The sequence below is a fragment of the Brienomyrus brachyistius genome, chromosome 20 (assembly GCF_023856365.1).
Source record: "Brienomyrus brachyistius isolate T26 chromosome 20, BBRACH_0.4, whole genome shotgun sequence".
NCBI lineage: Eukaryota > Metazoa > Chordata > Actinopteri > Osteoglossiformes > Mormyridae > Brienomyrus > Brienomyrus brachyistius.
In genome coordinates this window covers 2,809,385-2,826,253 of record NC_064552.1, presented here as the reverse complement: position 1 = coordinate 2,826,253, position 16,869 = coordinate 2,809,385, and the positions used below count along the sequence as shown (strand labels likewise).

Here is a 16,869-nt window from a genome sequence, read left to right as displayed (position 1 = left end):
CACTGATACTAGCTTTCTTTTCTTTTTTTAACAAAGTACATCATTGGCCTTGTAGCTTGAAATATCCACAACATACAAATTAAATGGAAAACTTACTGAGACACTGTATTGCCGATGCTAGTTATAAAGGGAGTTTGTTTCCTTGGTTATGATTAATCATGGGGTGAAAACGCACGTATATCGAACAAGTGTTCACTGACACACAAGTCACCGTGGTCCTCTTTTAAGGGTAGGGGAGGAGCCCAGAGAGCAAGCCATAAAATGAGCCCGATCTAGGCGAAAAGAAAAACAGACCCCTAGAAGGCAGTGAAAGCAGACGTCTCCGGCTCAAACACGAGATTAGGCTGTGTTTATCCGGACAGATCCGTCCTGGTGGGTTTGCTTAGCGCGTTATTTTCGGCCGCCGCGGAGAAATAAAGAAGCCACTCGGAGCGCTGTAACTTCGACCCATTTCTGCGTTATTGCGAAGACGTCGTTCAGGTTTATTTTCTGAGATCTACAGCTAGCTACGTCTTCGGCAGCAACAGCATTAAAGTACAGCTACGTGGAAAACATGACTTGTACAATAAGCAGCTTCTTCGCTACTCTGGTGGTGTTGCTCCTGTGGCGGGTGGAGGAAATCGCAGAAGCCTGCAGCTGCTCTCCGGTGCATCCTCAACAGGCTTTTTGTAATGCAGATGTAGGTAAGTAACCTCGCACATTTAGGTGACGTAGTGCAGCCGCTATTTCTTTTTACTGTAGACTATGTTGGTAATGTTTCAACGCCCGCCTTCGGTCTCGCTGGCTTCTGGTGCGTTATGCGTACAGCTGCATTTTTATTGAAATCATGAGAAGCACGCTGTTCTCCTCCTCAAGGCATAAACATCACATTGTTGAGTTTGACTGCGTTCAGAAGTGACAGCAGAATGACCCGCGCTTATGTAAACACACTTGAAAGCTAAATGAATATTTCAATTGAAACTTAAAGCCTTATATATATAGTGTTGTGGTTTACGATTGGCTTCTTTGTTTAAGATAATTTAGTTATTCAGCCACTCGTTAGCAGGTAACAGCCACAGCTGTACAGATGCAGCCCAAGTGGGACAAAACAAATACATTAAAAAGCGCGGTATAGAATCTCGCGCAAAGTACACCCAGCGATAAGCAATAGAAAAACAAAAGTGACTTGGTAATTGGTTAATTGCCGCGTTTACATTTCTATCAATAGAGCACGGTGGTAAGCAAAATAAGAGGATGAGTGACGGTGACAGGCAGGTATCGCAGTATGTGCCGAGTCCCCTCAAATACCTGAAAGATCTGGCACTGGATGGCCGCATCGCGATCACTCCCCCCCTCCTTATAAACTGTTGGGTTCATGTTGCAAGTCCACTGAAGACAGGAATGTGATTTTTTAAATCCCCAGGTTGTCTTCCCTTAAAAGAAAATGTCTGTCGACGAGTATTAATTTCATCGCAACATGAAGACGCGCACACTCAAATGGATGGAGTGGGGAAGTCAACAAATATACCATTATTATTCTGAGCATATTACTATAATTTTGTCAAGAAGGTTTTCCTCGTAATTCATCTCTGTGGCCTTCGTTTGAGTTTCAAGTACAATATACTCATGCGAAGCGGCTTGCCATGATTAATGGACAAAAAATGTTAATGTGTGAAACGTTTTTCAGTTCATATTACATTTAAAACTATGTATTGCGCTGTATGTCGCGCCTTACTGTAAGTGGGACGGTCACATTTTCTTTTACTCTGTCCGCCTTTACTCCCCGCCTTATCAGAAGATGCGAAATTTCAGTTTGATTTCCTGCTTTTGATGCTACCCGGAGCAATTTCTTGCGACTTGTTCTCCTCGGGACGTCCAAACGGGAGGAGACCACTTAAAGGAAAACAGGCTCAAACGTGCCCGTAAAAGTGTAATGGCTCTGAAATTCCATCGCCGTTTTCCCAGGCGAAGTTAAACTAACTTCCAGAAAATGGTTGTTTCATGTAGACAAATTGGATTCACAGTGCGTTTCCCCAGCATCAGCCACTGACGGCTTTGCGAGAAAGGAAAAATATGAGCCGTTTTTCGTCATTGAGAACTTCGGCTTATAATATTGGACTTTCATTGTTTGAAATAACTGGAACCGTGGCACCGCAGGAGCCTAGTAAAGCGAGGCCGAGAGCGAGCGCCGCCAAGCTGAGCTCCATTACCTTGTGGTCCTTAATAACCCCAGTGTAACAGGTCATTGGCGACGTCGGAGCGCCAGTGGGCGGTGATGCGCATCGCCGTCATTTAGCACGCAATAATGCAACCTCAATAGAATCAACATTTCAACTTGGTTGCACTGTGATTATTTGAACAGAATCATCTTAACATATCAAAGTCAACGCTGCGTGGCTTGTATAATATTACGTTTGAGGCGATTTTGATAGGTACCCATTTAAAAGTACAACACTTTGTTTATATAAATTCTGGTTTCCATGCAGGAAGAGAGATATATGTTTAAACGATGTTTTTGTCTAGAAAAAAAAGATTAGCAAGCAAACTACAGCAAAATCAAATGTAATTACTTTTCTTTCCTTCTAAAACAATGGTAAGCATAGATTCGATAACGTTTGTTAGGAAAACAGAAAACAGCGCCGGGCACTAAAGTGCACAGACTGAGATGCACGTCTCAGCTCCCACTTCCAATGTACCATGTGTTCTTGTGGCTACATCAATTGGCTTTGATGGTTAATTAACGAGCCAGTGGCTTTATCCTCCATGGCATGCAGCTGCTAGCTCTCATCCACACTTAAGTGTTACGATGCCAGCAGTGAAAAGTGGGCGGGGTAGCCAGGGACAAGAATTACAGAAACCGATTTTAGCAGCTTTCTTAAAGACTAGAAGTGGCTATAAGCATCTGAGTTCTATAATACTGGGGGGGGGGGGGGGTAACGTTTACAGTGAGAGGCAAACATTTACACATTTCTTTCAAGTGATGACCAGGGTGAATGATGCCAAGTATGAGCCTTGGGTTGAGGCCTGGCCTATCTGTGATGTGGGTGAGTGCATCTTGGACAGGCCCTCTGTGAAGACAACTGTTCCTCTCAGAGCCCTCGCCAAGGCAGGATTCCATGGCACGGGGGGGCCAGTCGTGCCTGGTGTGTACGTGGCATGCGGCAGCAGGAGAAACGGAGCGAGAGAGAGATTTGGCGGTGGTCTGCATGCCGGGGGCTCGACGTTCCAGGTTCTCCTGCTTGGAAGGGACTTCGGAAAAGCCGGCCAGCTCTCGAGTAAAAGGGCGGTGCCAGTCATCAGGCCTGAAGTATGACAGGAATGCTGCAACAGGTCCCACGGGACATTCCCGCCCAGTTTAGGATTAATTAAATGGGACAGCATTAATCCAGATGCTGGCATGAATGGCGGAATTCGAGTCCCCCGCTTCCCCAGAGTTCCACAGGAGCCCGTGGCTCTTCCCCTCCCCTTTAATTTTTTTATAGTTTAAATTACTTATTGGGAGTGGAATTCAATCGGAATCCAACTTCCCAGCAGATTACAGAACCATCTGGCCCAGTATGACGTCTGGTTCAGTTCTGGATACACACAAGCGGAAAAGCAATAAAATGCAGAGGACCTTTAAGAAATATGTATGGTATTCTCCAAATGGTGTGAGAAGCTCCTCCCATCTGGCTTATTATTACTTAGTCACATAGCTGACTCTTTCATCCATCGCAGCTTACAACCTTGCTGTTTACACAGCTGGGTATTTTAAGGAAGAATTTCAGGTTCAGCATTTTGATCTAACAACCTTCTGGTTACAAGCTCATGTGGGATGCTACAGTATAATCTATTATTTCTTTTCTTTGTACCAATTGGCTTTGATTCAGCACCCTGGTTCTCTGACACTGAAATTCACCAGCAGTGTCATTCCCAATGTTCTTATGAGTGTCAGAATCTGTTAATGCAGTCTTGGTATATGCAGAAGTCAACATAGCAGTAAAACATTCAGCTTAAGTCAACTAATATATCTAATTAATATTTAAAACATAGTATAGAGTTTTTGTTTCTTAGATTTTACAATTTTTTTTTCTCTGAGTCTCTGATGCCTAATTTGATAGAATTCTAAAGAAACACTTTATGTCCTAAGTGTGAGCTTAGTACATGCTATGGTGAGCCAATGCCAATCACCAAGCTTTTAGGAAATGAACAATACCTTCAGTAGCCCCTTCAGATAATGAGTGAATCAAATTATTATCGTAGTGCTGTAACTTCACCCCTTTTCGGAATCACACGTGTACATACTCTACATGCGACCTGCTGTGGCATGAGCATGATATCTGAATTCATCAATGGAACTCTGCTGTAGGTAGTGGGGGAAATATGATTGTAATTATGAAACATATACCTTTCTGAATGGGGGGGGGGTGTTTTCATTCTGCATATTAATATGTTTTTTGGTGTGATAAACCAGAAAATTCATTTAGTCATCACCTCACAAAACTCGAAATTAAAGTTCTTGGTATTTAACTTAACTTAACTTAACTTAACTGGAGTTAAACTATACGTACTTTTGGGTTCTGAACCAAAGCTTGAGTACTGAACTGACATTAAAACTGGTTCCTTGCAGTTTAAATTGCTAAAGACTACAGCACATATAACGTCCCTATAAAGACCCTATGGCAGTCATTTTTACTCTTGGATTTGAAGGGGACTATTGGAAGAAGGAGTTTGAGGGTTATTTTTCCTAGTGGTTAAGTTATCAGTCGGTTGTTTCCTGTAGGATAGTCAAAAGGTTTATGCAAATCGCTTCCTGATGCTATACAATTTATTTTTCCTCTTTCCTCTCCACTCCTGCAAGATGCGTGACTCTGATCTTGTAACACGGTTGTGCAAGGCAGCAACGGAGGCACAGAAAGTTATCCTTTGCCAATACTGCAGTAACATATTGTTTTTATGGTGAGGATTTCTACACAGATTTTACAAGTGCTGCAATAATTTTCTCTGTTGGTGTAAGGTAAGGAAAATGGGAACTGATGTGTTACAAAACTGAGTCAGGGTGAAGTGGTTGTGGTAATATGGAGTTAAATGTCAGATAATGTTACCAAGCTACCCACCACATAAATCTGTTTAGTTTATTAACTTATACTTTAACCTACAAATCAGCTCTTGAACCAAATACAAAACAGAAAATGCAGAGAAAACCTTCAGGGGGAGCAGGGGGGGTTGCTGCTGAGCCCGGCTAGCCCTTGTGGGGACTGCTGATGGCCCAATACTGGATGCCTATAAACGGAAGGCAATAGTCACTGCTTGTTTTTCACTCTAACTGCCACTGTTGATCACGCACTTCTGTCAGCACCTCCTGCCCCTCTATTAGTGGGAACAGTTTAACGGTATTCTAACAGTAACGGGGTGATGGATTTTATATGAATGGTGCATCCTCTCTCCACCACTGTTTTCATCATACTTGCATCACAAAAAAAATATTTGCTGTTTCAGCTTCCCACAAAAATAAGCTGATAGTTCACATGGACAGCTTAAAAGGACCTGGAAATGAGACGTAGCGGAGGGGCAGCTGGGAAATAGCTGAGATTTGACAGGAAGATATATGATCGGTGAAGGTCAAGAAAATTTGTTCAGGTGTTACGCAGTATTACTTTTACAAAAGCTTTAGAAAAATCGGAGTGAAAGCAGAATGAGGCTAATCTTCATGGAGTACCGGGCTTGTTTTTAATATAGGAGAAAGAGACGGCAGCCCCTTGGCTTTACAAAGCTAATGCTACACAAACCTACACATCTCCGACCACCACATCACATTCTGGATTACAGTGAGCATGATAATATTATACTACATTTTACAATGAAGAACATAGTGTGGATTCAAGGCTTCAAACAGGGAACAGGGATGAGCAGCTGTTATTGTCGGCACAAACTGTAGTGATCAGTGTAGATCAGTGATTTTAGTCACATGACATATATGATATATAAACAATATATTTGTATGTGCTGCACGTACAGGGTACAGGGTGCAGCTCCACAGCTGTGGGCTCTGTGCCCGTGATCAAAGGGCTGTCAGATGCTGCTGGTGGCTGAGTGATTTCAGCACTCGGCGAGGCCCTTAACCCCAATTGCTCCCAGGACACTGGCTGACCTTTGTCTCTGATCCTCACATGCATGTTGCTTTGGACAAAAGCATCTACCAAGTAAATGTCCTAGTAGTGAAATGGTCCTGAAAACTTAAAAAAAATAAAATAACTCAGACTGAGTTTAGACTGAGGCCTGCAGTTTTATCACCTCTCTCTCTCTCTCTCTCTCTCTCTCTATAAAGAGGAAAAGAGCCAGGGCAAATGGAGGTGGGGGACCAGGTATTGACACCACGCCAACTGGGCTGTGTGTTCACTCCAGCAAGCTTATTGGCTGACCTTATGCAGAAATTCTGAAGGAGACTGTTAGCTCCAGGAAAATAAACAAGCAAACAGATAAATGAAGTCCAGGATATGTCCGTTCCAAATCCAAAAGCACACCCGGTATCCAGACAGACCCTGGCTAAGAGCAGCCACATCACACAGGGCCCCCGGGCAGCAGGAAGGGCAGGTTGCAGGCCTGTTAGACGAAGTATTCAGGGTAGAGGAAGTGGCAGGGATTCCATCTGCTGTCTGTCTGGAGATGAGGGGGGTTCATCAACAGTAGAGCTAGCATACAGCTGCAGGGTTTAACTCTCATTTTTTGTTCATTGGCTGTAGAGGATGTGCAGGGTGTGCATGCGGAGGACGAGGTTATAAACCTGCATGGGCCTCTGCGCGTAGGGAGACGACCTGTAGAACCTCTGGCTTCGGGAATCCGCCGTGGCTCAGGCCCACCCACCAATGTGCGAAGGTGCATTTTCACTAGGGAACTCGGGACGGAAAGCCCTGCCAGCCCCACCTCTCTATTGCTCCCAGACGTTGTTTTTCCCCATTTCCAGACAGATGGCCACTGCAGTGCAGTGACGAGTCGCTGTGGTTGGCGACTGGCACGCCTACACCAGGAGACCCCATTACCACAGCTCATGAGCTCAGATATACGGAACGCGAGATCACACACTGCTGTGGATGTTTATCCTCCTCTACTCCGTCCTTTACGGCTAATACAGTGGGTGTGTCAGCTGGAAGTGAAATTAATTAACTGCTCTGGACTGTCCTTGAACTAGGAAGCAGAACCATAGGCCCACACAAATCGGTTTTTGGCTAGGAGCTCTAGTGTACAAAAAACACAGTTTTAGAGTCGGTATTTTACTCTTCTCATTACAACATACTGAAATTCTGTAATATTTTTGTTATTATTTTCATTTGTTTTGCCATTTAGTATTCAGGTACTATATTAATTCAGCCAGTATCTCTACTGGTTAAAAATACTGACCTGCATGTCACTGACTCAGGTCTCATGAGGGGGTGCTGCATTTTTGGGAGTAGCTGAATTGCATTAATACTGTACAATTGGACACAGGTCATCAGTAAATGTGATAGCCACCTAAGTAATTTACAGCAGTTTTATGGTTTCATGATGAATATTTACTTAAGATAATCGTGTATACCTGGCATCCGGAGTGTCTCCTGCCTTAAGCCCTGTGTTTCCGAGGTTAGCCTTCCACGCCGCAGTGCTGGATAAGCAATATGGAAGATGGATGGAAGGACAGTCACGTACAGTGTGGAGTGTACAGTGGTCTAAACACACCTTCAGTGTGGTATATCGTCACTCATTTTGTGCTTTGGGTGGGGGGGCTGCACTTGTGAGTTACAGCATGAACGCTGCATCACTGACCAAGTCGAGGTCCTAAAGGACACAGGAGAAAGTGAACGATCGTGATAAACGAGCACAACTTCCGGAAAAAGTTTGTTGGAGAATGAAAACGAGCTTCTTTTTTTTCTAGAACTACATGTCTTGCAGTGCAGCTTTTTTTTTATACAGCTGGATTGCTTTGCAAAGGTATTTCTTCAAAGTGTACAGCAGCACATGATACTCTGAGACACCGCCTGGAGCCCCCTGGGTGAAGCTAGGGTTCTAACACCACTGCCCCTGCTGCCCCCTCCCCAGCATCAGAGTCCCACATGCCAGTGATCCCAGAACCCCCATGGTCAGAGTTCCCAAAACAAAAGCAACTGCACAAACTTGCAGGGGTTTAGGATTTTGCTGACATCCACCGGGACACTGCCTCTGCAGTGTTTGGGTCTCCTGAGGAGGCCTATTTCGAGCAGAAGACGGGGTCTGCTGGCAAGGCCCAATCACCCTTGTTCCCAAGAGTTTGTGCCAGAATGTGGTTACTGTTATTCTCTGAGAATGACACTTGTAACTTTCCCTCGGCATCAGACACAGACATGGGCTGCTACAGCTGTTAGTGGTGAAACACCCGTCAGTTTTTAGTTAAAAAAAAAAGAGAGAGAGAGTTGTCTGAAGAGTTCTTGAAGTTAGGAAATCTGGTTCTTCCTACAAACTGAAACTTGTGTATCGTAGTTGTTTAAGCGAATGACTCATTTAACTTGTTTGCCAATATTTACACGCTATGGCCTCACTTTGGATTCAGGGCAAGTGGGAAAGTAAAACTGAGCAAATCTTTCTCTCACTCGGCGAAGCCCTTAACCCCAATTGCTCCCAGGACACTGGCTGACCTTTGTCTCTGATCCTCACATGCATGTTGCTTTGGACAAAAGCATCTACCAAGTAAATGTCCTAGTAGTGAAATGGTCCTGAAAATTTAAAAAAAATAAAATAACTCAGACTGAGTTTAGACTGAGGCCTGCAGTTTTATCACCTCTCTCTCTCTAGGGCAGTTGGTTATATACACGGTGTCTTTAAACAAATTTTAAAGGATTCTCCCTTATACCAATCTCTACACTGCCACAGATATCAGTATTTCCCTTCACCAAATTCAAAATTAGGTTACTCTCTCCTGTAACAAGTCATGTCTTGTAGTTCCCTAAATCCATTTTCCATATATATGTCTGTCTTGCTGACCATGATAAAAATGCTTCCTGTTACAGTTTAATCCCAGTGGATGTGGTCAGGTGAACTGCACAGCCGTGTGTGGTAAACCACAATGATAATCCATAATAGGAGCCACACAACTGCACTTTCTCATTGTGTACAACACACAGAGGATTTTCCAGTGATCAGGCTGTTGGAAAATGGGGCCACTGGACCACTCCCTGGTGCCCCGTTATTCCTGCTAGGTAACCCTTAGGACAGAAGTCTTCATTCGTGAAATATCACCTTTACACACTTGTGATGGTAGTGGTGCTGTGACATTTAATAACTAACTAGGTGTAAGTAATTTTTAAGATATCTAAACACATGCTGCATATTCATTCATGTGCACTGTACATTGCAAAGGGGGGGGGAATAAACTGACAAATCACACTGCATCACTCTCTACTAAATAAGCAGTTACAGAAGATGGATGGATGTTGAGTACATTATCTGTTAGCATGCTTGGGGCCTAATGTCTCCATTCTCACTCCAGTCATGTTGGAATGGTATGGTAGAAATGGGAGTGTGCGCGTACTGACATAATTAGCACTGTACTATCATGGCTCCCACTAAGGTATGTTTAAATGCATCATACTTTGGATTTTTTAGATTTTTAATTTACATATTTGTGTATTTGATCATTTTCCCCAAACGTAAACTTTGCTCAGTGTCTACATGCTTGTGTAGTTTGAGAGTCTTTTATTTTGTAATGAGTGTAAAGGTTCAACAATGATGGTGATGGCAGGTAGTTGGGTTCTCTTACTGCATTTGTAAGTAGGTCCTGTTTTTAATCTAGTCTGACATCTGACCCTAGTTGCTTGTTGATTTGTAATCTGTTACTCAGTTACTCAAACTGCGCTGCCCGGCCTAGATCACAACATGCTGCCTTCAGGTCAGACTCAGAACTGGCCTTCAGCTGGCTGCTGTTTTCCTGTGGAAATGTTCCCTTCTGTGGAACCAGTTCACTTTGTAACTGGGTAACTTTGTCACCACGCAAGATAGATGGAAAACAACATCAACAAAAAACTGAAATAATGAAATCTTGAACCACTTCCCCACAGTCTTGCCTTAGATGTTGCAGCAACATTTCCTGTGTCCCATCCTCATTCTTTGGGTTGGTATAGTAAAAAAAAAAATCAACTTACTTGATTACTCATTTTTCACTTCCTTGACCATTTTCCGCTATGTGTCTCAATGCATTCACAATCCTTATGTGTGATAGAGTTTAGTGGAACATATTTCACATGACCTACTTAAAAGAGGGGGGGGGGGGAATCTGTGCCTCTTTAAGAAAGAATATTCTGCTAACTCAGGAAAAGCTATTAGAAGTCCCAGATAGTCCAGGGATGTGGAAATACTGGCCGGCTTTGCTCAGCGACAATTACTGTGTCTGAGCAAAGCCATGTCGGACTTTTTTTAATGGCTCTGCGGCAGGATGTGCGATGCCACTGTCAGACAAAATACAACGATGGGCTGCGCGCATGATATATTTTAATCCTTTGTTTCTTCAGCTATGTGTCATACATGATGATTATTATTAAAAGCACGTGAGGTTAAGGTAGTACTGCAAGTGTACCTATGGGTTCTGTGACGTAACTGGACTGCTTGTGTGCAAACCGGCAAAATGTGTGTGACTTAGATTGGGGGGTCATTGTTAAGCGTGGTGAAGCTACCAAACCAGGCCGTAAAGTGGACTCTAGTCTGAGAAACGTTGACTGTTCCACCAGCTGAGCCTGTATGCTAGCAATTTCTTACCCCCTTTCGCTTATTTTATACCACTGTATGTAATATTTCCAGGCTCATATTTTCCATGCTAAGCCTCTCCACATTCTACTTATGACACAGAGTACTTCAAGTAGCACTGCTAGAAACTGCTTCCATTTTAACATTTGACCCCATCGGCCTGAAGTCAGGGTCCACTGGAAGACGTGTGTGGGACAGCAGTAGCATGCTTTAGGTTCTCTCTTCCTCTCTTGTTCCTTTTGTTCTTTGTGCCCCGTTTTGATCTTTTTTTGTCTTTCACTTTCCTTCCTCATCTGCTTGGATCCTCCAACCAATCTGTCCATTGCTTTGTCCTGTTTGGAACAAGCTATCCCACGAACAACATGTTCCCTACGGCTCCCACTTTGTGGCAGGTCAAGGAAGGAAATCCTTGATACTTCTAGTGTGTTTACTGAATAGCACTTGGTGAAAAAAATTACCTGGCTAATCCTGAAGAAACCTTGTTAGCCAATAATTTAATTTAACTGGGAGCTACGGGCTTGGGATTTAGTGCTTACTACGGTTGCTGTTCCCACCTTGCCCCTATCCAGTCTCAATCACACTGAAATTCAGCAGGGCAAATGTATAGATCAGACATACCATCAGTCAGCTCTCAGGAGACTCGAGTAAGTAAAAAGACACTGCAGCTAATATTATAAAGTGTTACCAGGAAAGAAAGCAGCAGAATTATTTGTGTTCTTCAGTAAGATGACCCTTTTTACCTGTTTCGTCTAACCAGTGTCTGGGTTTTTAATGCCGTTCATGCACATTTTCCCCTTGGCAGTGATCCGGGCGAAGGTGGTTGGGAGGAAGGAGGTGGACTCCGGGAATGACATCTACGGTAATCCGATCAAGCGGATTCAGTATGACATCAAACAGATCAAGGTAAGCTCCAAGTGTCCAACAAATGCAGCTGGTGTGCACGAAAACTACAAAACGGTATATCAGCTATTCGATATGTAGCATCTAACGCACTGCTCAGTTCTTGTCAAAAGCCTTCCTGTGAATTCCTATTTATTTGACAATTCCCCATTTCACTGAAGGTAAAACCAGTAGGGGCAGTAAGCAGCAGGGCAGTTAATTATATTGCTGTCAACAAATGTTTACTGATTTTATCATTAATGGTTACTGGACACAAATATTGCATGCTGTACTTAACCTGATTTGCTTAATTTAAAAAAAATCAGTTACATAAATGACTAAAAAAGGCTTACTAGATAAAAGTGAAAAAAACACTCTCCACCTGTTTCTAACAGATGTTCAAAGGTCCAGATGTAGACATTGAGGCTGTATTTACTGCCCCTTCGTCTGCGGTATGTGGGGTCACTCTGGAGCCCAACGGGAAAAAAGAGTACCTCATTGCAGGTAGGAGTCTGACCACAGGCAGCACCAAATGTTAGGACGGCACAGTATAAAGACTGACATAGCAGTGGTGTTGTCGTGTAGTAGAGCTGCCAGGATTACATAATTAAGCTCAATTACTTGATTATTAAAAAGCACCAATTAAAAAATTCCTTCTCGATTATGCAACAATATGGCCGAAGGTAGACAGCATGTGCAAGATGAGGCTCTAAATAAAGAAAGGATCATTTGTGTGGAAACGCTTCATATTAAAAGTGAATGAGAATGCAGTTGTCTGGCAGTATTGCAAATCAAAACTTGAATATCACCACAGCATTACTGCAAAGCAAATACATCTTCAGAGAAGAGATTTAGGTTTGATGGACTCGTGCAATAATGCGAGGTCAGCCACAGACATGTCCCATTTAGCCTAGCCTGTCTTTGTCACCAATTAAACTTATTTCACTTATTGTGATTCCTGTATGTCAAAATAATTGCTGCTATAACTAAAATTACCCCGTTGCTTTATATTTTACATAATACAGTACGTAATAACCAAATAGCATTAATCATTTTTAACGTTTTGTGTGCTTTGAGTAGGGCTAAACGAGACTAGAAAAAGATCACACTAAAATATTTAGGATTTAAAAATTAACGATATAGCCAAATGTAGAACAGAGTCTGCGGGATGTGGCCACTGTAGCAATTCTTCTGTAAGTAGCTAAAATGGGAGTAGACAACACGATGTGTGAGCATGTGTGCTAAAATAGACACGCACACAGATTTCTGCCGTAGTATTCAAAGCAATTACAGATTGACTAAATAAAACTAATGAAGAAACGGAATTGCCCCAAGTATAAATGTTCGACATGAGGTTCAGGTATGTGGAGAAAAGTTTACCTGAGGCAGGATTTTCAGAAGTAAGAGAGATGTTCTGCACCTGCATCGACACAAGTACAGAAATAATAGAGAAACCGTCAACAACAGAAAATGAGAGAAAAAAATTAGCTGGGTGCATCAAGGAAGAAAAGAATCCAGAAATCCTCAGAACTGTAGTTAGGTTGGAAAAATCCACAGGCGGAATGGCTGAACAAATCACAACTAACAACTTTGGTCATCAAGACCGCATAAATCACTCCCCAGCCACCTCATCCCCCTGCAGTGCTCATCCACAAGGATGAAACTCAGCTGCCAGAAGAATCAATCAAGAAAACCTCCATGCAGGTGTAAGACACTGAGCCCTAAGCTCAGTTCAGTCCAAAAGTCAGAATGCTGATCAGACAAACACAACAATCCCCATCATTCCACTGTCCTTCTTTGATCTAAGGGTTTGTAACCCTCCACCTCTATTTCCATAGGCAAAGCAGAGGCTGGTGGCAAGATGCATGTGACCCTCTGTGATTTCATTGAGCCCTGGGACTCTATGACCCCCACACAGAAGAAGAGCTTGAGCCAGCGCTACCAGATGGGCTGTGGGTGTAAGGTGAGGGGGCTGGGTATTACAGTGAGGCTGAGAAGGGGCCTGAAGTGCGGACACAACACTGCTTCTACATAAAGTACTGAACAGTATTGTGATCAACTGTGGTGTTTCTCAGTATTATTAGAGTACTAATAATAGTAGTATTAGAGTTAGTATCTTTCCAGTTACAAGCTCATTTGTATCATAGCCAGTGCTGCCAACACAAAAACAACTGTTTTGTTATCCCAGATCACCCGCTGCCCTGCTGTCCCCTGTACCATCACCGCCCCGGAGGAATGCCTGTGGACAGACTGGGTGATGGAGAAGAGTGTGAGCGGACGGCAGGCCAGCCATTATGCCTGCATCAAGAGGAGCGACGGCTCCTGTGCCTGGTACCGCGGCATCGCCCCACCCAAGAAAGAGTTTCTGGACATTGAGGACCCCTAATCATACGTGTTTTCCCACCCACTGCACCACCTGTTCGAAACATTTCTGCAAAAATGATCATTTTGAGTTAGAAAACAAACCAGTGAAGATGTTAAAAGCTAAGATTAAATAATGATTAAACTTATTGTGAGAAAAATATGACACACACATAGACTGGTTTGGTGATGATATCATTTCCTCTTAAAGGAAGACGACTCTGAGATAGGAGAGCACTTCCCTTGCCCCAAGTAGCGCTTGATTCTCTTTCTACCAATTATGCCTGATCTTGAAACATTCCATGAAATTTGTAAATCGTGTCCTACATTTCACATGCCACTTAAATGCCGTTGCTGTCTAACTAACCAATTGCCACCCAGATATCAATCAGACCTAACATATCATTCAGTTTCTGTAAACTGTGCTGTTTGGATGTATGAAATAATGGTGGGGCATTACTTTCTAAAATGCTCAAGGAAAAATAACTCTGCTTTTCAACAAGTTGTACAGATTGGAAGTGATATTTTACACCAAAGCTATACACAGTTCTTAAGTCCTAAACTGGCTGCTTCCAACAGACAGTCTCTCAGTTTCTATTAGAACTTCAAATATTCCTTTGTAAGTTCCTTTGTTAACGTTCAAGGAGTGTTATTCCAGGGTTTCCGAAGATTTAAGATTCTAACCAAAGCCAAGAAGGAACTAATTTTGCCCCATTCTGCCAGAAAACCAAATCATTTCATGGTGGTGGCACCACTTAAAACACAACCCTGAATTCATTTTCAGTTGCTATAGGTGTATCACTAGTGCATGCAAACGAAAGAGCCTAACCGTCATTATCTCAAAGTTTCAACTGAATGCTGATAATGTTCTCTTTGATTATAACCTTTAACCTCTGAGCAGATGAGTGACATCTCACTGGACCAGTCTATGCAGATGCCTCGGGTTGGTACTTGTTATTGTGCTTCAAGTCATTGGCTGCCCGTTCCATTTGCCACGCCCTTGTCTTCCTGGCTCCTGTATAGTACCTATGCATATGCCTTTTTTTTTTAATATTTTGACATCGGTCTTAAGTATTATTATTATTCTAAATTCATTCATATTTTTTGGGTAGACCTAGATTTGCACTTGCCAGGGAGACGCTGCCTAAGATTTATTTGTGTAAAACAAGGAGGATCGGATCCTCTTCTGTACTTCCTTAATGTTGTTTTTTTTTTTAGTCTTTTATAGTTCCTGGTATAACATTTTCATTTTTTATTATTATTGTTTTTTATTGCTATTTTATATTACGCCTTTGTTTTTCCATGTCAAAAAATGTAGAAAATTTAGGTATTTTCTTAAATTGCAGTCCAGTTGACTTTTGTAAGATTTTGTTCCATGGTGATTAAGGTATTTGAAAGGAGAGATTTATGTTCTGTTATCTATCATGGATTTCCGTGTCAGATTGCTGAATATTTGTACAATTTTTAGACTGATGGTAAGGCAGATATATAAGGCTATATATCTCATATTAAATGATTTTAAGCTTTTTTTTTCCTATTGAAGACAGCTGTACCCATTATAGCATGGCACTCCTTCCAATTTTCTCTTCCAAATGAGGGACACTGCATGGAGACTTAAATAACCCAAATGTCCCTGACTAGATGTTGCTGAGTGGAAGGACAATTACTTGAGTCTTGGTGAAGGATTAACAGTTTTTTTCAGGGTTTCTGTAGGGCAAGAAAGGGTCTACATTAATATTAACCTCCAGGTAACGGCCTAGTCGATTTCTTTTCCCCATTTAGATGCATCCATACCCTCGTGCTAGTAACACATAAAGAAGCAGGGCTAAAGTTGGGTTAACGCTGCATGTTCTGTGGTTTTTGTAGTGCAAGTCTGTCCATAAATATTCTGGATAACTGCTAGGCAAACTCGTTGCTCTGTCGTTGTAGGCTAGTTAATGGATGCAAATGTCGCGTGACTTTTTTTTTTGACAAAGTTGGGGCGTTTTTCGTTATCGTATAGCTAACATATAGTTTTCCTTAATGAAAATGTCTTTGTGACAATTTTCTTGCTACACATATGTCATGTATAATGAGAATACTTCCCAAATAAGCAGGTAACATGGTATTACTCTGAATAGACTAATATTAACCAAAACCTTATGAATCACTCGTTTCCACAAGTTCAATCTCCAGATACTCCTAAAATAATAATATAAAGAGAGACATTTAATGTGGTATTTTTATACTCATGTATGCTATTACAATTTGAAAACGGTGACATAATTTAAAGCTTGGTCGAGCCGTGTTTTTACTACGTAATTTTCTATTATTAATTTGTTGAAGTACGGAAAAGTATGGTGCGACTTGTGCTGGAACCACATGAGAAGCGTTGTATAATGAGAACCAGACTATGCATGTGTTTGTTGTTTGTGTAATTCATACGTGGAAATCCTGTCATTGAACAAAATATACAGTATTATCAAATAAAAATGTAGAATTACACCGCGCATTGCTTTGGTCATTCACTAATCACAACGCTGGACTCATGCTAATGGTGGACATTCTTAGGTACAAGCCATGACCAGTTGTACATTCAAACAAGATTCTTCAAGGACGCCAACTCGGGTCACTATGCATAGCAAAAGTTTCTGAAATAACAATCAAAACCACACACTCGTATTCTCAGAAGACAAGTCTGGCATTTTCATGCACGAACGGCAGCGTTCTCCTTCACGTGTGATGACAGTGTCACCGTGTGGCCAAAATGCCAAATTACAGTCTTACTTTACTGTAACATCTAACATTACATTACATTAACCACAATGGTAGAGCTACTGCCAATACATGTATACATATTTATTTTTTTACCATTATAGTGTGTTCTTACTAAGTTAATTATTTTGCTACCATTTATTTTTAATGGGAAGTATTAGTGTTGGCTCT

At 42.1% G+C, this 16,869-nt stretch overlaps 1 protein-coding gene across 1 annotated transcript; it reads left to right on the top strand.

The window, feature by feature from the left end:
* Positions 1-261: 261 nt before the first annotated feature.
* Positions 262-16,428, top strand: timp2a (TIMP metallopeptidase inhibitor 2a). Its single transcript, XM_048987480.1, has 5 exons — positions 262-683; positions 11,507-11,607; positions 11,979-12,087; positions 13,422-13,546; positions 13,772-16,428. The coding sequence occupies exons 1-5, from the start codon at positions 554-556 to the stop codon at positions 13,967-13,969; spliced, it is 663 nt and encodes a 220-aa protein (XP_048843437.1). The 5' UTR covers positions 262-553; the 3' UTR covers positions 13,970-16,428.
* The last annotated feature ends 441 nt before the right edge of the window (positions 16,429-16,869 follow it).